At 42.4% G+C, this 23,241-nt stretch overlaps 1 protein-coding gene across 7 annotated transcripts; it reads left to right on the top strand.

Annotated features, from left to right (window-relative positions):
• The first annotated feature begins 9,410 nt into the window (after nt 1-9,410).
• LOC123150214 (sister chromatid cohesion protein PDS5 homolog A) lies at nt 9,411-23,076 on the top strand. 7 transcript variants are annotated; one of them, XM_044570047.1, is made up of 35 exons: nt 9,412-9,755; nt 11,340-11,543; nt 11,640-11,821; nt 13,199-13,325; nt 13,423-13,641; nt 13,948-14,164; nt 14,251-14,396; nt 14,497-14,642; nt 15,182-15,331; nt 15,434-15,482; nt 15,565-15,753; nt 15,907-16,089; nt 16,700-16,851; nt 16,963-17,089; nt 17,173-17,325; nt 17,399-17,464; nt 17,556-17,692; nt 17,778-17,895; nt 18,004-18,138; nt 18,215-18,414; nt 18,939-19,089; nt 19,181-19,324; nt 19,477-19,557; nt 19,726-20,274; nt 20,373-20,474; nt 20,617-20,690; nt 20,780-20,831; nt 21,223-21,309; nt 21,400-21,437; nt 21,662-21,727; nt 21,816-21,881; nt 21,959-22,024; nt 22,095-22,264; nt 22,362-22,516; nt 22,607-23,076. In XM_044570047.1, exons 1-35 carry the CDS (start codon nt 9,663-9,665, stop codon nt 22,640-22,642), a joined length of 4,830 nt encoding a protein of 1,609 aa, XP_044425982.1. In that variant the 5' UTR covers nt 9,412-9,662; the 3' UTR covers nt 22,643-23,076. The 7 variants fall into 7 exon arrangements, with proteins under 7 accessions (XP_044425980.1, XP_044425979.1, XP_044425984.1 ...); XM_044570043.1 differs by having other exon boundaries at nt 15,182-15,482; nt 21,403-21,437; XM_044570042.1 differs by having other exon boundaries at nt 15,182-15,482.
• Nucleotides 23,077-23,241: the final 165 nt, after the last annotated feature.

The following is a 23,241-nucleotide window of genomic DNA, read 5'->3' as shown; positions in this document are numbered from 1 at the left end:
TCTTCATGTGAACCACCGGGTAGAACATTGAAAGAAAAGAATGAAGAGACTTCACAAGAATAAAAGGATGCTTGATTAAGAAATCCGAGTCTTTGAGAAAAAAGGGGTGGGTGGGCGGGAAAAACAAAGGCAACTTGGAGACGGATGAAACAAACACCGTTGAGAAGAAGTGATAATTGATCTTGCAGAAATTTAAATGATCGGATCCACTTGAAGAGAAACACGCCGGTTGAAAAGGATTGACATGACAATCTCGATGATCATGAAGGATTAGTATTCACATACAAATATGAGAACACCGCTTAGTAAAGGGATGATATCCACATTTGACTTTGAAGCAACTCGAATACCACAACTCAAAGCAAAACAAAAGATTGGCTTGCAGAATAAGCCGGAACAAACATATGATAGAGATTTCGTCCGAAGTTTTCGTGGTGGGGCCTACACGGGCTCGATCGTACAGCACCATCATGTACAAGGCAGTGCACATGACATACGAAGCGTCCCCGAGTCGGCATAGCCAAGGACTCTTTAAGACAACAATGAGACCACTGTAAAACCGACCGTGGATAGGCGGACCACTAGACGTCGAACCCCAATTTCGTATCATACATCTGTCGGAAAGATATCCTAAGAGCTACTTGAATTCCCACTTATAAACTCCCGAAATTTTCCGGTTATGCAATCAGGTGTTGGGGATACAGGGGAAGCATAATATCTCACCCAAAACTAGCAAATCCTACATCCAGCTGTATCCATCCTTCAACACATAACCAAGAAACCTTCGGAAATCGTCTAACTCAACCTTCGAAAAGCATCCGTTATACGAGTTATGGCAATACTCCCGAACTCCCGCCCCAGTACTGGGTGGCGTCGAGGTTATCTCACCAACAACTGCATAAAAGAGATTTTCGATGTCGGCGAAACTAAACTCAGGTATTCCAGAACTGCAACGATAAAATTGTGATGACAACACCTTGGAGCTCAACTCCCCGGGACACTGCCACAACCCCTAAATGACAGGAGGCACCAAGAACAATGTTCTCGTCACAAATCGATCGGAACGATTCCAAGATACCCGCGTGATCCTAAATTTTTTTAGTGAAATTTGAGAAGAGAAGAGTCAAAACTCTACGTCAGGATTCCTCACCAGAGCGACGAAGGGACTGGGGTGTAAAAAAAATTCCTAACTCTCCGATATATAATTCCTCAATGACTCAAAACATTTTTCTAGACTCAACTCGTCCGCTAATTCGATCAAGCAGTGGGGGCTCCTAAGGTCGGGGAAGGCTCTGATTACCAACTTGTAACGCCCTCGATGTGGCTATATCTCCCACGTGTCGAAGCACGACTTAGAGGCATAACTGCATTGAAAGCAATGTCGCAAGTGAGGTAATCTTCACACAACCCATGTAATACATAAGGGAAAGAGATACATAGTTGGCCTACAATCGCCACTTCACACAATTACATGAATAAAGCATTACATCAACCAGTTACAATCAAGGCCCGACTACGGAGCCAAAATAAAAGAAGACTACCCCAAATGCTACACAGATCCCCGATCGTCCCGACTGGGCTCCACTACTGATCAACTAGAACGAAACAACACAAAGGACAAGATCTTCATCGAGCTCCTCCTTGAGCTTGGTTGCGTCACCTGCTCGGTTCAACGGCACCTGCAAGCTGGTTTTGGAAGTATCTGTGAGTCACGGGGACTCAACAATCTCACACCCTCACGATCAAGACTATTTAAGCTTATAGGTAAGGTAAAGGTATGATGTGGAGCTGCAGCAAGTGACTAGCATATATGGTGGCTAACATGTACGCAAAAGAGAGCGAGAAGAGAAGGCAAAGCACGATCATGAAATTATGATCAAGAAGTGATCCTAGAACAACCTACGTCAAACAAAACTCCAACGCCGTGTTCAATTCCCGGACTCCACTGAGAAGAGACCATCACGACTACACATGCGGTTGATGTATTTTAATTAAGGTCAACTTCAGGTTTTCTACAACCGGACATTAACAAAATCCCATCTGCCCATAACCGCGGGCACGGATTTTGAAAGTTCAAATCCCTACAGGGGTGTCCCAACTTAGCCCATGACAAGCTCTCACAGTCAACGAAGGATATACCTTCTCCCGAGACATTCCGATCAGACTCGGTATCCCGGTTCTACAAGACAACTTCGACAAGTTAAAACAAAACCAGCAACACCGCCCGAATGTGCCAACAAATCCCGATAGGAGCTGCACATATCTTGTTCTTAGGGCACACTCAGATTGTCCAAACTTCTGGTAGGCCAGCCCAGAGTTGCCCCTGGTGGCCACCGGCGGCTGACAGGTTGGACCAACACTCAGAGGAGCACTGGCCCGGGGGTTTAAATAAAGATGACCCTTGAGTCCGCGGAACCCAAGGGAAAAAGAGGCTAGGTGGCGAATGGTAAAACCAATGTTGGGCATTGCTGGAAGAGTTTTATTCAAGGCGAACTATCAAGGGGTTCCCATTATTACCCAACCGCGTAAGGAACGCAAAATCCGGGAACATAACACCGATATGACGGAAACTAGGGCGGCAAGAGTGGAACAAAACACCAGGCATAAGGCCGAGCCTTCGACCCTTTACCAAGTATATAGATGCATTAATTAAATAAGAGATATTGTGATATCCCAACAAGTAAACATGTTCCAACAAGGAACAATATCTCCATGTTCCAACAAGGACCAAACTTCAATCTTCACCTGCAACTAACAACGCTATAAGAGGGGCTGAGCAAAGCGGTAACATAGCCAAAGAACGGTTTGCTAGGACAAGGTGGGTTAGAGGCTTGGTTCAACAATATGGGAGGCATGATAAGCAAGTGGTAGGTATTGCAGCATAGGCATAGCAAAAGAGCGAGCATCTAGCAAGCAAAGATAGAAGTGATTTCGAGGGTATGTCATCTTGCTTGAGATCCCACAAGGAAGAAGAACGAGTCCAAGAAGAAGACAAACGGACGTAGTCGAACGGTTCCTCACAAACGCGACGTTATCGGAACCAACCCGAAGAAGCAACACCGGAAAAGAGCAGACAACCTAGTAAACAAGCACCACATAGACATGGCATGATGCGCAAACAAGAATGATGCATGTCCGGTTTAAAGAGGGCATGGCATGGCAAAGTGCACAAACAATCCTACAAATTAAGTGGAGCTCAATATGCAATGAGTTGCATATTGGCGAAACACCACGACAAGTTATTTAGTTCGATCTCGTTTATGTACCCAACAATATTAAATGTTGTTAAACATGGCAAGAGGGTGAAGCAAAGTAAAACTACCTATCTAGTCAAGGTTAAATGAGGCCGGAAGCAACGAACAATAATTCCGGTAAATCCCCATATGCATATATTAGGTTTGGTACTGTTCTGCCCTAAATACAATTTTAGAGTTGTTAAACATGCAAAGTAAAACCACCATGTTAAACTAGGCATTTTCCACCCCATTTACATATAAAGATTATTAAATTCTGAGTTACGGTTAAATAGTTATGAATTAAAGCATTTTAGCATGGCATAGGAGCAAATTTAAACAAACAACATTTTAGACATTTTAAACATAGATGAAAGTTGCATATTACTGAACTAGACAAAATTCTAAGCAACTTTCATATTAAGTTTGTTTTAAACCGATGCACGGTTATTAAGTTATTATATGCATGATCTACAAGGGGTTTTCTGTAAAACAACAGTTTTCTGGAAATTAGCTAAATTCGCAGAGCCTCAAAAGAAAAATATTGGGCCGGATCTGCTGGCCCAATAACAGGAAAAAAAGGGGTGGGCGCCAGGGGTGAGCTCACATTGGGCCTAGGCCCAACTGGAGGAGGAGGCCGGGCAGCTGGGCCTCACGCAGGGCACCGCTGGCTGGATCTGACGAAGGGAGGGGCGCAACCCACGCAGGCAGAAATCACGGTCAACACGACCACGAGCAGTGCTGGCGTTCGTCTCCCTTGGACGAGCAGAGGCAACGGCGAGGCAGGGAACGGCGAACTTAGCGCGCGAGGAGGCGAGGATCTCGTCGAGGCGATGTTCTTGGTGGTGGTCGACGCAGCGGCGCCGGTCGTCGGGCGATGAGGGCCTCGGATGCTTCATGATCCACTCGGGATCGAGGGGAGAAGAGGCAGGCCTCGGGCACCTGGTGAAGAAGCAGTGGAGGCAGGAGTCGTGTCGGATGAGGAGACGAGGTGGATCCGGACGCGTGGCGACGTTCTCCAGCGGGGTGGCGCGACCGACGGAGCTGGAGGAGGCGACGAGCGTCCCCTGTTCAAAAAAGAGCTTCAGATTGAGAGAGAGGAACGACGGGAGGAGGAGAACGAAGAGCGAGAGAGAGAGGGTCGAGCCCGGTCCTGGCCAACGGGGAAGATGGGACGTGTCCAGGTGGCTGGGAGCATCGACAGCGACGACGCCAGGAGATGAGAGCAAACGGGAGGAGCTCGGGCAGGTGGTTGGATGGGAAAAACGGCAGGATCGATGGATTGGATCGAGCAGGTAGAGGAGGTAGGTCAGGCACGGAAATGGAGGCGATGGTGGGATTGGGTGGAGATGGATCCCAAGGTGGGAGATGCTGGCGGCGGCGGCTGGGAGGATCCCTAGAATTTAGGGATTTGGTCTGAAATTAAACTAGGGGGTGGACTATAAATAGAGAAAAAAGGGAAATTTAGATCACCCGATCAAAATCGGACGGTCAGGAAAAATAGGCTAGGGAGTCCAAATAAGAAAACGGTGATATTTTGTAGATGTTTGGGGATGATCCGGACACAACGGTGGCGACTGCCCGGGTCGGGTCCGGGTAAGTTTCGGACGCGCATGAGAGGTCTATGCGCGGCGCAAAGAGGGGTAGGCTGGGCCTAGGAGGACTGTGGAGAGCGGTTTGGTCTAAGAGGAGAGGGGAGAGATGCAGCCCGGCACGGTTTCCGGAGATCGAAAACGCCTGACGATAGGCCGGCTATACTGCCGCTATAGTTATCCGTTGGGGCGTCAAACGGACTCTGAATGCGATGAAACTTGGCAGGCGGCCTACCTACAACATAAAAACACCGCATGCCAACTTTCATCCCATTCCGAGCACATTTTCCGGCCACTTATAAAATAATATTTCGGACGTGTCGCAGGCGCGTGCAAGAGTGGCTGGGCTCAGAACAGACAACAGAAGGAACTGTGGGAACCCGGACAGATGCAGGTTTTGAAAACATGATGATGCAATGCACATAATGACATGATGAAATGCAACACGCAAGCAAATGACATGGCAACGACAACAAAAAAACTGGACGACACCTGGCACATCGGTCTCGGGGCGTCACACATGGGTAGCTAATCCGCTCTTCCTCCTTTTGTTCTTCGCTCTCCTCATCATATTTTTCATCCAATGAGCTCACCGTTTCATCTATTTTTCTTCCATAGTTTCCTGCAAAATATTAGTCTCTTCTTGGACAACGAAGACTTTCTCTAGAAATACATCAATATCGTAATTGTATTTATAATTCTCATAGCAATATTTAAGTATAGCAAAAATTTTAGGTTTATAAACAACATCATCATAATCTTCATACTTTTCAAACAGAGATTCAATTTCATAGGCACCCTTAAAAGCAACAAATTATTCTACTCGTTCCACATCATAGTAATAATATATACCGTTAGCATAAGAAGCCAATGTTTCATTATCGTTAAATTTGCATGAAAAGGGAAGGTGTGGAGCCTTCATCCTAGAGCAGGAAGTATAATCATATCTCAAGCATAGATCCTGAGCATACCAATGCAACATATGAATTTGATCCCATAACTGTTTCCCTTTTTGAGTCAAGCGATAATCCCTAAAGTATTCACGTTGATCCAATGTGTCTCCCATTATCAAGTTGAATGGGGTTTTCTCAGGATATCAAAGGAGTGTTTATATTTTTCACATAACGAGCATCGAGGGTTTTAGGAGGTTCCCCATCTCCATGAGTAGCAAGCACAACTAATTTTTTGGTATTTCGTGTTCCATATCCATAACTAAAGATAGAGAACAACTTAGAATAGAAAATAAAAACTACTTAGTGATAAAGCATACAACCACACACGAGAATATTCACCCCATGCTATTGCTCCCCGGCAACGGTGCCAGAAAAAGGTCTTGATAACCCACAAGTATAGGGGATCGTTTGTAGTCTTTTTTGATAAATAAGAGTGTTGAACCCAACACGGAGCTAATTAAAGGCAGAACAAATATTCCCTCAAGTTCTATCGACCACCGATACAACTCTACACACACTTAACGTTTGCTTTATCTAGAACAAGTATGAAGCTAGAAGTACTTTGCGGGAATAAAACTACGAATAAATTGCAAGATAATAAAAGTAGATAACTTTTGTCACACAAGAAAGTCATTTGTCCCCAAGTGATCGATAACTAAACTGGTAAGCATTGTTGCAAATTTATATGAGGGAGAGGCATGAGCTAACATACTTTCCGTACTTGGATCATACACACTTATGATGGAACTCTAGCAAGCATCCGCAACTACCAAAGATCATTAAGGTAAAACCCAACCATACCATTAAGTATCAAGTCCTCTTTATCCCATACGCAACAACCCCCTTACTCAGGTTTGTGCTTCTGTCACTCACGCCACCCACCATAAGCGAATCATGAACGTATTGCAACACCCTACAGCGGGGATCCCTCATATTTGCGTGACATGAAGGGAACCTTAGGACATCACCAAAATAAAATATACAACTCAAACCAATCATGATCATCAATCAACCCATATGACAAAACAGATCTACTCAAACATCATAGGATAACCACATATCATTGGGAAATCATATATAGTGTTGATCACCATGTTTAAGTAGAGAATTGCAGCGGGAATAGAGAGGTTACACCGCTGCATAGAGGGGGAGAAAGTTGGTGTTGACGGTAGCAAGGTTGTTGATGTAGATCGCCATCACGATCCTTTCCCCGAAGGCACTCCGGCGCCACCAGGAGAGAGGGGGAGAGAGCCCCCTCCTTATTTTTCTTCCTTGGCCTCCCCCTTAGACGGGAGGAGGGTTTCCCCTCTGGTCCATGGCCGCCATGGCGTCGGAGGGGCGAGATCCCCTCCGAGATTGGATCTATCTCTCTGTTCTCTTCTATTTTGCGTTCCTGTTTTCTGGCCCTTCACCGTTTCTTAAATTCTTGGGAATCCATAACTCTGATCGGGCTGAAATTTTTACATGGTTTTTTCCATAAATTATCTTTCTTGCGCCCGAAGAAAAGCCCCAACCGCGCGCCAGGGGGGGGGGGCACAAGGCACCACCGCACGCTAGGGGGGAGGCCGCACCCTTGTGTGTTATGGAGGTCGCGGGCCTCCGTTTGCGTTGATTCCACCTCCCAAAAATCACATATATTCCAAAATAATTCTCCGTCCATTTTTATCGCGTTTGGACTTCATTTGATATGGATATTCTGTGAAACAAAAAACATGCAATAAATAGGAACTGACACTGGGCACTAGATCAATATGTTAGTCCAATAGATCATATAAATTGTTGCCAAAAGTATGTGAAAGTTGTATAATGTTGGTATGAAACAATTAAAAATTATAGATACGACGGAGACGTATCACTCTCCCACATTCTGCATTTAATGCACATCGCGGGGGCATGGTAAAAGAGAAGATTACATCAGTTATTCTCTGCCATGCATGCTTGTGCATTGTTTGGGCCTAGCCCAATGACGCCTCGCATGCGTTTACGACCCAGGCCTGGGGGCTCCTGTCGGTGTACTAAAATAGGGGCCGTTTAGTACCCAGACTTATGCACAAGCAGTTGCAACCCTTTGGACGGCAAGGGCTTACCGGAGGATAGCCCAACCCAAGTATCAACACTTGGGCACCAAGACCGTAAAGAAGACCTCCAGGCAGGTGATCGAGAAGTACTAAGTTAGTACTGAAGATCAAAACTCCAGTTGCCGGCAAGCTTTGCACTGTCAATCCAAGACCCGACAAGCTCCTTGCCGGAAGTTCTCCCTCTCGCCCTTCGGCCCCTCCACCTTATCGACCAGCTGATGGCAGGCGGCCTGAGGGGAGTCAACAGGATGCGTGTCAGCACGTCGAATGCAGATCAACTTTATTGACACCCGTCTAGTGGATGTGTCAAGAAGATAGGCTCATCCACGTCGACAGCGTAGAAGGAGATATAGTTTTTGCCAAAAGGATGGCCACCAGCTCACGATGCACTGAATGCCCTTGTCCTAGTCCGGCGTGATTAGGTTGGATAGCATCGAGGCCACTATTCACATACATGTAATGACCATGTTCCCACTCTGATGACCCCTTCTCGGCTATAAAAGGAGGCCCATGGCTACCCTGGCACGGGTCGACACCTTGCTCACGCTTACACAGTAGCTGCACCTTGCTCACGTTTTTCTGGCAAGCTGTGCTTGTAACTTGAGCCCTAAGTCAAACCACCGAAACACAAGAATAGGGTTTTACGCCTCCACGGCGGCCCGAACCTGAGAAAACCTCGCGCGTATACTGTTGGATTTGCTCTCTGTGCTCGTTGACTACCCCAGCCGAAGTGCAAAGGGATCCTCGCCGGTCCCATAGATCGTCGTACTCCGGCAGCCCTGCGCGGGAAATGATCCTCAGATCCACGACTCTCCTCGGATACGTTAGGGATCTTTCGGAAGAAAGTAAGCATGGAAATGTTAAGGGGTTCCTCGGATGCCCGATGCATGAAACTCATCCATAGCAGATGAAGATTTATTGAACCAGCTGGGATATTGAAGACGAGGTACAACTCAGAAGTATCGAGGAACATCCTCGACTGAAAGACTAGTTCAGGGCTACTGATGCTGTCCTAGACTAGGGGGTACTGACCACGTTGGCTCCCGACCATATGGACTGGGCCGAGGACCCCTAGGATGATCAAACCGGTGGGCCACGTTCTTAGGGCCCAAGAGCGCCAAGGTGGATATCTTCCAAAGATTTGGCCTGTACTTTAAGACAGTCCAAGCAAACAGGACGTAGGGTATTATTTTGTCGAGAGAGCCTGAATTTGGGTAATCATGCAGCCCAAGCAAACAGACACTGATCGTTCGATGCCAGGCTGCAGTCTTTATAGGATAAAAAGAAGATTTTTTTCTCAAAGTTCTGAGCGCCGAGACAGGGCTCTCTCACTCACAGTCGCAGTCACACTCTCCCGAACCTAACAAACTGTGTCGTAAAAACACCCGGAAGGCCGGAATAACCACCCCTCCACCGTCGGCGGGCGGAACGCACCACGCTGACAGGCCGGCCATGCGCGGCGCGGGACCCGCGCCCCAGGCACACGCGTCCGTGCGAGGCGCGTCATGTTTTTTCTTCCATCTACTAAACGGTAGGAGGGGAGCGTAGTAGCAGGAGGAGGATACCGCAGCGCAGAGACCCAAACCCGATCCCCAAACTGGGCATTTCGCTCACGAGCTCTCCGCCTCTCTCCCACACCAATTTCGAAACAGCGAGAGCCAAAAAGGCAACGCGAAACCCTTGTCCCCTCTCAGATTAGGCCCTAGGCTCGACCCAGAGGGAGGAGGAGGAGCAGGAGCAGCTTCGGCCTCGAGGCGCTCGCCGGCGCGCCAATTCGCTGCGGGTCAAGGGCGAGGTGGCCGGGGGATGGCTGCCGTCGCGGGCCAGCTCAGGGAGCTCGGGGACAAGCTCGGCTCCGAGCCGCCGGCCGAGGCCGAGGCGCTCGCCAAGCTCCTCGAGGTGACAACTCCCGACTCCCGAGTCTCATACAGTCGTACTCTTTGGTTGCCAGCTTCGCTTCCGTCGCGGATGGGGTGGATCTGTGGTCCTAGCGCCAATTCGGCAGGTTTTAGGGTTTAGGGCGGGAAGGCGTGAGCTTGTGAGGCGGATGTCCTCCGGCTGCGCCTGCGAATTAGGGGTCCCGTTGCTGGATTCCGATGGTTTATGTTGCACCGAGCGCCGAGGAGGGTCCAAAAGGAGTAATTTTTCAGCTAGGGCTGGGTAATGAGGAGGGAAATTCTTACCTTTTTGGTGAGATTTCCTAGGGACGCTGTGCCACCGCTTTAGTTTGTGATATGCATGGCGCATTTTTGCTTGTTTCAGCCGGAATTTATTTTCATTTCAGCTGGGAGGGGGTGTAACTGAACGTCTGTGAATTAGGGTTTGCCGGGTTTCGGTGGTCCAAACAGGTTTCTCTGCCTGATTGGCGTACTTAGCGGTTACTTCTGTTATACTACTGGACCATTGAAATGTGCTACTATAAAGCTCAAACTTTTGGTCCTGTAATTTATTTTTATTTGGTTGTTCACATGAACCATTCGATGTCTATGGCATGGTGCATGGAAGTCCTCCGATAAGTTTATATGCTAGTTCCGTCTGCACCTGTAACCCTGAATGTTGTGCTTAAAATGGTATTTTTTGTCTTGTAAACATTTGCTTACAGTATTTTGAGAACAAATTTAATGTCTCTGTCTTTAGAGCTTTCCAAAGCCAACAAACAATGGCACATTTTTTAATCCTGACATCTGTCCTTGTTGCCTAATGGGAGTAGCATCAAATGTGATAACAAATATTTTCTTAACATCATAGGTACTACTCCCTCCGTCCGAAAAAGGTTGTCCCTCAAATGGATGTATCTAGCATCAAGTTAGTCCTAGATACATCAATTTGAGGGACAAGTTTTTTCAGACGGAGGGAGTAGTTGTGTTGCCTTTTTTGTTCCCTATTTTAGAGCTGATCAGTGCCTCTGTCAGGAAAATTGGCCAGCGAATTTTGTCTCTAGTTTCAAATTTCTGAGCTCTACATGTACTGGTGTTGGTATCTTTATGTCAGGGTTTAGGATGTTGATAGTAGACATATAAATACGGACAGTTTTTTTGTAATTCCTAATTTGTTATACTTTTTATGCCCAAATCTATGGTAGTAAATAACATCTGTGTAATTGGCGTAGGAATTTCCAAAGGTTTGAACTTTTTTGTTTTAAACAACATAATTTGCTGGTCCATGGGTCAAAACTGAAGCTAAAAAATAGGCCTTTTATCTTTTCATAAGAAATCTGTAACTTGGCATCAATGATGGAAAGATCAATTGTTTTGAAATTAATTGTCTGTCTTGTTGCTTTCTATCCTAGCACAGGATCACATGGAGCAGTATTGTTCTGAAATTAATTTTCTGCCTTGTTAATTTCTTTCCTAGCAAAGGGTCACATGGAGCAGACTGACAGTATTGCAGTACTGTCTGGATATAATGACCTGTTTGCTTGAAATCTTTCCTTTTCTGCTTATGTAACTTTTGGGTGTGCTATTAATGCTAATTGTATTGCAGCAAGCTGCGGAGTGCCTACATGTAATAGAACAGTCACCAGGGTCGTCGGTGATGGAAGCTATCCAACCATGTCTAACAGCAGTTGTCAGAAAAGAATTGCTGAAACATCAGGATCAAGATGTTAAAGTTCTCTTGGCAACCTGCTTCTGTGAAATTACAAGAATAACTGCACCTGAAGCTCCATATAGTGATGATGTTTTAAGGGTAACCCTGTGCTCACAAAAAGTGCTGAATCAAATTACTTTGACTGAGCTTACAATGTTTGTTCAGTATTTGAGTATTCTTTTTTCTTTCTTGCAGACCATATTTCGTCTGATTGTTGGTACATTTGGTGGACTCGCTGATGTTAATAGCCATTACTTTAGCAGGAGAGTTGCTATTCTGGAAACAGTTGCAAGATACCGGGCATGTGTTGTGATGTTGGACCTTGAATGCAATGATCTCATCACAGACATGTTCCAAACTTTTTTAGAAATCGTCAGGTAATTCTGCTACGCCATCTAAGCTAGGTCTGGTAAATACCTTGTGTTATGTAATGCCACCGTAGATGGACTAGTTTCCAGTCTATGCATGAGCATGTAAGAAGTAACCACTATGATTTTTGGTTCACTGTTTCACACTGTTAGGTTCACATGGAAGAACACTACAATGAATTTAGTTCTGTCCTTTCTGGATCATGACTTTTGCTATTTTGCAAATTGATTGTTTTAATTTCTGTTAAGGTTATTTGTGATGGTTTATAATGGTACATTTGTTTGTAGGCTGAGAGACACTTGCACACTTTTCACTGTGTGATTTGTGTGGAGGACCTCTATGTACTTCTAAATCAGAAGGACCAAGATTAATAATATTTTGAGGATATAAATTGTATGGACTTATTTGAAAGTTTACATTGCATGAATACACTAGCTTGTGGGCTGAAATACATTACTCCCTCCGATCCATATTACTTGTCGCTCAGTCGGATGTATCTAGACGCATTTCAGTGCTAGATACATCCGTTTGAGTGACAAGTAATATGAATCGCAGGGAGTACACCATTTTCATTGTGTGATTTGTGTGGAGGTCCTCTTTGTAATATTAATGATGATGAACCAAGACTAATGATAACTCAAGGACAATAAATTTTATAAATGACTTGTCAGAAAATTTGATTGTATGGAGTCTTGCCTTGAATTGCGTGATAGACTTCTGGTATAAAATAATAGCAGCATGAATGTTTGTAAGTCATTACACAGCTGTTCAGACCTCAGTGTTTTAAAGAGCGCTAGTAAGAGTGGTCGCTCACCTTATGCTCTCAGGCATGTTAACAGCCTTGATATAGCACTAATATGTTGGATGGTTCCCATGATATGTGGACTAGATGGGGCAATGGGCTCCCTTGACATCTTTAGAAATTCAGTGGGCCCATATGCGGCAAAATTGGCCTTAATTTACAAAGCAGCATTCATTTCATTCTATGCAAGGTGCTAGATACCTGGGACATGTTCTTTTATCACCCTAAAACAGAACATTTATTTCCTGGTTGACTATTATTGCTGCCATTTGACGTATCATATTGGTTTTTGATGGAGTGTACATATTATACATATTACAACATAATTATATTAATATGAGTGATAGTGTGTACGACAACAACAACAAAGCCTTTAGTCCCAAACAAGTTGGGGTAGGCTAGAGGTGACATGCATAAGATCTCGCAACCCCGGGTGGTAGTGTGTACATGCTACAATTTAATTATACTAGTATGGGTAGTATTATTCTTGCTACATATATTGGGCGATCAGAACAAGTTAAGTGTGCTATGGTCCTTTTTGTTTACCCATTGTGTTTTGACTGTTGAAACTTGTTTGATGCAGTGAAAATCATGAAACAAATGTTGTGAAATCAATGCAGACAATTATGGCCCTTATTATAGAAGAGAGCGAGGTTATACATCAAAGCCTTCTACATGTACTGTTATCAGCTTTAGGCCGTAAAAAAACTGTGAGTGCATTTAAGTTCTATGGCATTTTTGGCTATTTAGTAGATTATTATTTGCGCCCTTCTGTAAACTATTAGTTTTGCGACTCTTGTTTCCTAGGGTATTTCTTTATCTGCACGTAAGCTGGCTCGGGGTGTTATAGAGCAATCTGCAGGAAAACTCGAACCATACATAAAGAAGTTTCTTACATCATCCTTGGCTGGGGCCAACAGTTCTGCAAATGGCCACATTGATCACCACGAGGTCATATTTGATGTGTATCAGTGTGCTCCAAGGGTTCTTAAAGTGGTGGTGCCTTATATAACTGGGGAACTACTGGTATGATATACTTCCGATTATCAATTTGACCCTGAACTACCTATATGCAGAGTGACTCTGCATTATAAAACACTCCCTCCGATCTAAATTGGTTGTTGCTCAAACGGATGTATCTAGCATTGAAATATGTCTAGATACATCCATTTCAGTGACAACTAATATGGATCGGAGGGAGTAATAACTTTGGAACAGAAAGTATATTTTTCTATAAAATCAAATAAAAACGAAAGTTTCATGCATCTTGTGACTAATTTTCTTAGTTTGTTCTGTCTTGCTAATTCATGTTTATTTTTCTCTTTTCTATAGGCAGATGAAGTAGAAATGCGGTCTAAATCAGTTGAGTTGCTGGGGGAACTTTTTTCTTTACCTGGAGTCCCTGTATTGGAATCTTTTAAGTCTCTTTTCATTGAGTTCCTGAAGAGATTGACTGACAGAGTGGTAGAAATCCGTCTTTCTGTGATTGAGCATTTAAAGAAATGTCTAATCTCAAACCATTCCCGTCCTGAAGCTCCTGAGGTTATCAGTAAGTAGCTATGTCCCCCTAATAACAGTTCATATCATTTGAGGGAGCATCTCATTGTTCTTTCTTTGATGGTCGGCTCCGTGCAGAGGCACTTTGTGACAGACTGTTGGATTACGAAGAAAATGTACGAAAACAAGTTGTGGCTGCTGTTTGTGATGTAGCTTGCCATGAATTTGGTGCTGTGCCAATTGAAACTATCAAACTAGTAGCCGAGCGTGTCCGTGATAAATCGGTTAGCTTTTCGTTGCCCTTTTCATTGTCTTCCATTTTTTCCACATGTTTTACTCTGTATAATTTACTGAAATGTATGGTGTATTTTTTTTGAAATCCAGCTTCCAGTGAAGTGCTACACCATGGAGCGATTGGCTGATATCTACAAGCTGTATTGCCTGAAGGGTTCTGATAGCTCGACTAATTCTGATAATTTTGAGTGGATACCTGGAAAAATATTGAGATGCATTTATGACAAAGATTTTAGGTAATGTCACTAAACTAAATATTTTTGAGGCTTGTTGTTAATGTTTCATGAACATGCAACAGAAAGATATATTTTATTCAACTAATGACTAGATGTAGCAGTTCTACTGGTTTTATACTCCCTCACTGACTTACAGTGTATGTTTGGCATGTCTGGGATGTCCCGCTAATCCTTTCCTGATACACTCTAGATATTACTTGTGCAATATTTTCTGTCTCTTGTAGTTTTTTACTTCTCTTGAGATCTGGTTGGGTATTGGGTATTTTGTTCTTTGCGGTTGACATGAGATAAGCGTTGGATACAAATGCTTATGAGAGTATTTTGAGAACATACAAAATCACGAGGAAAATTTCTGTTGATGTATGTGTTTGCATCCTGGCTAGCGTCGACATCTAGCATCCCTCATGGAAATCAGTTCCTTTTTTTGTTCATGCAAACTATTGTATTAGGCTATTGTGCGTTATTGCACTCTGTGATCGGTGATGTTCTAGTGTGAGCCTAAGATAATGTCACCTTGTTGTTTTGTTTATTTGGTGCAGGCCTGAGTCAATTGAATCAGTCCTATGTGGTTCATTATTTCCACCAGAGTTTCCGACAAAGGAAAGAGTGAAACATTGGGTAATTGCTGCCACACATTTTGATAAAGTTGAGATGAAAGCTCTTGAACAGATTCTTCTGCAGAAGCAAAGGTTTGACCATGTATCCATAAATCATTTTTTGATAATTGCTCTCCCTTATCTTTTCTTTCCTTTTTTGAATGTTCTGATTTGTTGCATTTTGATCAACTTCAGACTACAACAAGAAATGTTGAAGTACATGTCCCTTCAACAGATAAGCCAGGTTTGTGATTCTTGAGATTGGAAAGCACCAGAGAGCTACTATTTGGTAAATACTTGCCTTATTTATTCTTCTTGTATTGCAGGAAGATGCAGCTGATGTGCAAAAAAGAATCTTGGGATGTTTCCGGAGCATGTCCCGTTTGTTCAGTGATGCGGTAAAGGCTGAGGAGTACTTGAACATGCTTCATCAGCTGAAAGATGAAAATATCTGGAAAATGTTCACAAGTTTGCTTGATTGCGCAACAACATTCAATAATGCTTGGTCTATTCGGGTACCTACTATATACCTAGTCATTTTCATTCTAGGTTGACCAGTAATTATATTCACTACCAAGTAGACAAAATCGCTTATTGGAACTAGGTCTTATTGATTTGTTTTCTGAAAATCCTATAAAACAATTTGAATTTTTATTTGTAATCTGCAGGTTGATTTGCTCAAGTCACTTGGTGAAAAACATGAACTGTATGATTTTGTCAGCACACTATCAATGCGATGTTCGTATCTACTTGTGAATAAGGAATATGTCAAAGAGATCCTGTCTGCAGCTTCTGAGCAAAAATCTATTGGGAATACAAAACTCATCTCATCATGCATGGATCTTCTGACGGTATACTTTGCTGAAGAACTAATTCTGTTATTGATGCAACATTTTGATCGTCTTCTTTCTGCCATCATGGAAGTAAAAAGACTTCATGAATAGTTGCTTGGATGGACTTACTATTATATTGCTACTCAAGCATGAACTATTGTTGATTTTAGAGAAGAGGAGTAAACAATTTTTCCTTTGAGCAGATTTTCTCGAGTCGTAAAGTTGTGAGGCCAATTCGGTAGTAATCTGATGGGTTTTACTCTTTTAGTTAAAGGTACCCGCAGGACGGCTATGTAAATTGCTGGGTACCTGCTAGCCTAAAAGTAGGATGATGGACTAGGCATGTAATGTTACATCCAAGTGGTTAGAATTGTCTTTTATCTTCTGTTGTTCCAAACATGTTGTGGCATTCTATCAAATGCCAAGGGGTGCAACATGCTTCATGATGCAAAGGATCTTGGGCAGATGGATATGTCATGAAATTTGCACTGATGAAATTTCCATACTAGATATAACCAACTGCCCATCCTACCTCATCTCTTCATATATTTGCAACCCTTTGTGCATGCATTTTGTGCCCTGAGACTCTTAAAGACGATCCTCACCCCATGCCATTTACTAATTGCAGGCAATATCTAGTTTCTTCCCTTCACTTTTATCTGGATTCGAAGAAGATATCATTGAACTTCTGAAGGAGGATAATGAAGTTCTTAAAGAGGGTATTGCTCATGTTTTGTCCAAAGCTGGTGGTAACATTCGTGAACAACTGGCCTCATCAAGGTGTAGCTGCTTGAAAGTTCTCCATTTGTGCACTACTTTACACTTTTTTGGAACAGTTATGGAGCTACTTACCATGATTATGGAACTAAGTTGTATACCTTCCATTTTCAGCTCTGTTGCTCTTCTGTTAGAGCGGCTATGTTTAGAGGGCACAAGGAAGCAGGCTAAATACTCTGTTCATGCTTTAGCCGCTATAACTAAAGATGATGGTCTGATGGCACTATCTGTTCTTTACAAGGTCTGAATTCGCCCCTGCTATTCCCTTTTTTGTACATTTTTGAGATTTATGATGTATTGTGCCTAGCATTTGTAACTATGCAGAGGCTTGTGGATTTGTTGGAGGAGAAGAAAGTTCATTTACCTTCTATCTTGCAATCTTTGGGGTGTATAGCTCTGATAGCGATGCCAATTTTCGAAACAAGGGGGGAAGAGATAATAAGTTTCATAACCAAAAAGATTCTTGACTGCAGTGATGTAAGGCTTGTTATCTTTAAATTTCTGTCTTTCCTTTTTACAAAATTTCATTGCAACGTTTAAGTGTCACCAGGATATGGCTAAAGTTTCCGCTGACAAATCTGAATGGGGTGATAGTTCACATAGTTGTTTGCTCAAGGTGAGTGAGATCATGCTTTTCATGGCCTGCTTTACTCTAATTGTCGATGGTTTTTTTACTTGTTATTCTCTTCTGATATTTTTCTCTGTAGATTTATGGCATTAAAACTTTGGTGAAGAGCTGTCTACCTTGCAAAGATGCTCAAGTGCATCCTGGAATAGAAAAATTAATGGACATCCTTAAGAGCATTCTTACATATGGTGATATTTCCCCAAACATGATATCAAGGTACAATGAATGACTTGTCCTTCTATTTTAGTGCATACATTCTGTGCTATATTTGGGTTATTTCTTATTACTCCATTACTTGCAGTGCTAGTGATAAGGCCCATTTGAGGCTGGCTGCAGCGAAAGCTGTTCTCCGCTTATCAAGACAGTGGGACCATAAAGTGCCTGTTGATGTGTTTTATTTGACTCTAAGGATTTCACAGGTATGTTTTGGGAATATATAGCTTAGCTGATTTCTTCATTTTTACTTTCATTTGGTTTGCTTGTATGCAGCATCCGCTTGGGAGATTTATAGTTTCGTTCATTTGTAGGATGATTTCCCTCAAATGAGGAAGTTGTTTCTCAGTAAAGTACATCAATACATCAAGGAGAGGGCTTTGGACGCAAAATATGCCTGCGCCTTCTTGATAGGCATAGACGATTATCATACACCACAGTACGAAGAGGTTCATACTCGAAACACAGTGATCAATTGAGTTCACCATCCACTGATTCTAATGTGTATATCTTTTCATTTCACAGTTCCAACACAACCTGATCGAAGTGTCACAAATATGCCAACAAGTTAAGATGCGTCAACTATCTGTCCAAGCGGATGTGAATTTGCTCACAGCTTACCCAGAATATATTATTCCATATCTGGTTCATGTCCTTGCTCATGATCCTTCATGCCCTAACATTGAGGAATATGAGGATGTCAAAGCTTTTGCTCCAATTTACTGGTATTTTATAATAACTCTTACAGTATTATTGTACTACTACTTGTTATCGTGAGTTTCCATAATACATATTTTCATTGCTTGATGCATTTAATACATATTTTCATTGCTTGATGCATTTGGTCAATTTACTGATACATGATAATTGTTCATTAAGTTCCTAAGATATCATTTTCTTGCACTTCCTATAATTGTAATATCATTTGGCTGCTTGATCGTCGCACACCCTGACTATTTTGTGCACACAAAATGTAATGTTTCACTAAAAAATTGAACACTCTAACTACATCCTGGAGAATTTGATAGTCAACCGTAAAATTTGATAGTCATGCGTGGTAATAAAAATTATTGTGGTTTGATTCTAACAGTGTCCCTATGGCTATTATGTAATGCCTCCTGGCAGTCTAGTTTTTTTCTGTATGCACACTGTTTGATACAAAATAATTAAAAAGAATGGTCTTTTTTTTTTGCCTTTTCTTGTTAAAATTACTCTTGCATATGCATATTTATGAAAGAGCTCCTTCCAGGCCATTGCATCTACTTCTTTCAACCCTCCTGGGAGAAGAAGGTTTGCAGTATAGTGTACCTGGTATGAAAAAGGAGAGCTTCATGACAACATTATCTATATTCAGAAGCATCAAATGTTCAAAAGACGTGGTCGATGCAAATAAGACCAAGGTAAGCAAGTGTTCATCACATTTGTTGTCATGTACTGTAACCCGTTTGCTTGCTATAGGTGTTGACTAAAATCGAGATATGTTGTTTGCAGACTGTACATGCTATATGTGATCTTGGTATTCTTATTGCAAAGAGGTTATGTCCGGACCAGATAAATGTATCAGAAAATCAGACGGTTCCATTGCCTGCACAACTTTATGCAACAGTTCAGAATGACCAAAATGAAAACCCTGTGGTATGTGTTCTAACAAATCATTAAGCATGCTGTTTGTTAAGAATTGTCAATGGTTACCAGGACATAAACTCGTCGATGGTTACCAAGATAGCAAGTTTCTTGGCTTCTGAATATAGGCTTCCGATTGTAATACTTGATATGTTACTTTGTAGGAGAATGATGAACAGAAGTGGTCGGGATGTGAGACTATACTGTCCCATTTCGAGGCTCTTATGACAGCAAATGTTGCTGAGGTACACAACACACGTCTATGTCTATATTAGGATTCCACTTCAATTGTCTGCTGGACCTTGACTCCTCTTTGGTCTTATGTCCTTCACAACACACGTCTATGTCTGTATTAGGATTCCACTTCAATTATCTGCTGGACCTTGACTCCTCTTTGGTCTTATGTCCTTCAGGTTCAATCTCCCGAAGATAAGATGCTCATAGATGAGACTGATGAATTTGGTAATGAGATCCCTCTAGGGAAAATTGTCCAAATTCTTAAATCCCGAGGAGCAAAAAAGACAGGGGGGAAACAGAAGGCAGCATCTGTTCCAGTAAATACTGGAAAAGATGATGATGTCTTGGGTTTGTTAAGAGAAATAAACTTAGATAACCAGGACAATTTGGGGGAGTCGGTGAAGAGCAAACCAAAGAAGCCGCAGATGGATATGAAAGAGAGCAACGAGAAGCCAGTAGATTTTTCGGCACCAAAACGCAAAAGATCAGTTTCTAAGAGTAGACCACACTCAGGAAAAGGCAGTAAAGACGGTGACGAGCTTTTAGTGCATTCTGCTAGCAAAGGAAAACCCAGTGATTCCTTAGAAAACAAGTTGAAGGAGAAAAGAAGAGCTGACTCAAATGATAAAGACTTGGTAGCATCACCTACCAGTACCAAAACCCCTGTATCCAAAGGGAAAAAGGATGCTAAGTCCCATACTGAAGTCTCGCGTAGCAGTGCAAAGGTAATTTCTTTCTGTTCTATGGTATGTAATATGTATTTGCGGGACCTATTGGTAAACTTCTGGTTCTAAATTGCCAATTCCTATTGAATTTTCCCCAGAAGTATGCTGATGAGGACAATACTATGAGAGCTGCTGAACTGGCTAGTCTAAATGGGTCCTTCAAAAGACAGAAGCCAAGACTGGTTTCTGGTTTAGCGAAGGTAATCTCCAAGGTTTATGCAGGAATTGTTGAATAAAGTCACTAGAAGGAAGTATGCATATGCTAGCGGTAGTCGAGTTTGTGCAAGTGCAAGTATGAGTATCCTTCTAGTGTGTGTACTAAGAATTAATTAATGCCTGCAGTGTTCAACGCATGACTCAAGCAGTAAAGACTTGGTAGGACGTAGAATAAAAGTTTGGTGGCCTTTGGATAAGGAGTAAGTTTCCTATTTTATGTAATTCTGAACATTTTTTATAATCTAATCTTTGAAGGTGGGCTTCAAATTTAAGTTATTTTTGTCATCAGATTTTATCCAGGTGTCGTGAAATCTTATGATTCAGCAAAGACGCTACACACAGTAAGTTTCCATTAGACGGTTTATTTTTTATTTTAGATGAAAAAATGGTGTATTAATTAGTATCTCTATCAGTATGGTGTATCTGTTTGATCCATTTTTCCTGTTATGAGTACCATCATGAAAAACAAAAAAGGTTTGCATTTTATCATGCAGGCTATTCTATGAAATTAGCTGAGTACTTATAATTCGAAGATTTCCCCCTCTCTGCTTAGCCTTGTTTATAGACATATTGATACATACTGTTCAACTCTCACAAGGCCATGACAGCAACCTTTTAGTTCTTCTGCATATCCTACTCAATATCACAGCATGCAATAGTTGTATAGTTGATTGTGCTTGTAAGATATTGTGACTGCTGGGTATATAAATATGAATATGCTTCTCTGTGTAGGTCTTATATGATGACGGAGATATGGAGCAGCTTAACATGGCTAAAGAAAAGTGGAAAATGATTGAAAGTAATGGTTCACCAATGAAGGTAGAGTATTGTCGATTCTTTCCTAGAAACTGTCTCTGTAGCCCTAAAGATAATGTTCAACTCATTATAGTTCTACTGATTGTTTTGCAGCAGCAAAAGAAGGATCATGCAGGTTCAAATCAAGGACGGTAAGCCAGAATTTCTTCTTTAGGAATTAAGAAATGACTTTGTCTGCCTATATTTTGCTTGTTAGCCCCTAACGAAGTATCGATTATCAATGTGAAATGTTAGATGTAAAGCTTTCTAGCCAGATTAAATGTTATGAACTTATTGCACATCTCATCAAATTGATGCTTTGCAAGATGAAGTAATTTACTTTGCTTACCACCTGATCCAATGTAACACCTTACAGAGCACAAGAGACGAAATCTACCAGCAGCACGAAAGTTCCAGCTAACCAACATAAGTCAATAAAGACGTAAGTCCATATCTAACTCTCAGACTGAAGGATCGTGCTGCAATTTTTCTCATCGATCCACCACCTGAACCAATGTAACACCTTACAGAGCACAGGAGACGAAATCTACCAGCAGCACGAAAGTTCCAGCTAACCAACATAAGTCAGTAAAGACGTAAGTCCATAGCTGACTCCCAGACTTAAGGATCATGCTGCAATTTTTCTCACCTGGTCCAATGTAACACCTTACAGAGCACAGGAGATGAAATCTACCAGCAGCACGAAAGTTCCAGCTAACCAACATAAGTCAATAAAGACGTAAGTTCATATCTAACTCTCAGACTTAAGGATCATGCTGCAATTTTTCTCATCATTCCATCTTCTTTAGGCCCTCACCTCTAAAGAGGAAAGGAAAACCAAAAGCGCCGCCGGAAAACAAGCGTAGAAAGACATCAGGAGGTAGCAAGTCCATCGAAGCTACCAGCGAAGCTGGCGTTAATGATTCAGATTCAGCCAGTTCTCTCGCTCATTCAGATTCTGACAAAGATGTAAAATCAGGTATGACCGTTTTATGTGCTTGTTTACATTTATGAAAATATGCATGCCGTTTCATCATCGTAGTTGAGCTTAGCTTGTGACTGTTTTATTACCAAAGATGGCGAGAAGGATAAAGAGGTAGCAGTTGGCTCAGCTGGGAAAGAAAAAACAGGAAAAACAGAGAAAGAGTCTGCAGAAGATATGGAGCTGGAAGAGAAAAAACCTGACGGCGACAGTTTGAGCTGCAAGGAGGAATCTGACGATGAAACTCTTGTAAGCGCGACCCTCTTCAACCCCGGACTGGACCCCTGATATATTTTCAATTTTCTGATTCTCTTCTGTTGATTTCTGTTGAATCTGCAGAGTGTCTGGAAAAAGCGCGCGTCGCAAGCAACATAGGCTTCGCATTATCCCAGTTGACATGTCGATCCTAGGATGCAGATATCAGAGGCAGTCGTCTGTGGAATGTGGATATCTCATTAATTTGACCCTTGCAGCTGACAGTTGTGATGTAGAAAAATGTTCTTTGCAATAGCAACAGGTTAGTATAGAAGAGCCAGCTGGATAGGAAGGATTTGCTTTGTAATGTTATTTAGGTGCTAGAACTTGTTGCCGACTTCGCCATGGCATTGTTCGATGGGCGAATGAATCCTCGAGGGTCAGATGTTGTGTAACATATCTTGTTTACCATTCTTTTGCAGGAGATAGCAACCGTGTCTTTAAAACTCATGTAGAAATGTTGTACAACAATAAATCAGTGTCTTGGGATTGTTTTGCTACCAGTGTGGTGGTCCTCTCTTTGGGCCCCTATTTGAAGAAACAGATTTTGAATATGTAGCGAGATGCACTAGTTGTTTGGATTCGGACTTTATACTGTGCTAAAGAGATCATGCTGTAATTCTGTTTGCTGAACCTGTAGGTAGTATTAAACGAGAATGCTTGATTAAGTTTCCAACAAATTTCCATTTTTATAAGAAAAATACTGCACCAGTAGTCAC

Source organism: Triticum aestivum, chromosome 7A (genome assembly GCF_018294505.1).
Source record: "Triticum aestivum cultivar Chinese Spring chromosome 7A, IWGSC CS RefSeq v2.1, whole genome shotgun sequence".
NCBI classification, from domain to species: Eukaryota; Viridiplantae; Streptophyta; class Magnoliopsida; order Poales; family Poaceae; genus Triticum; species Triticum aestivum.
Note: the sequence above shows the minus strand (reverse complement) of the source record. Positions and strands in the feature narration are given on the sequence as shown.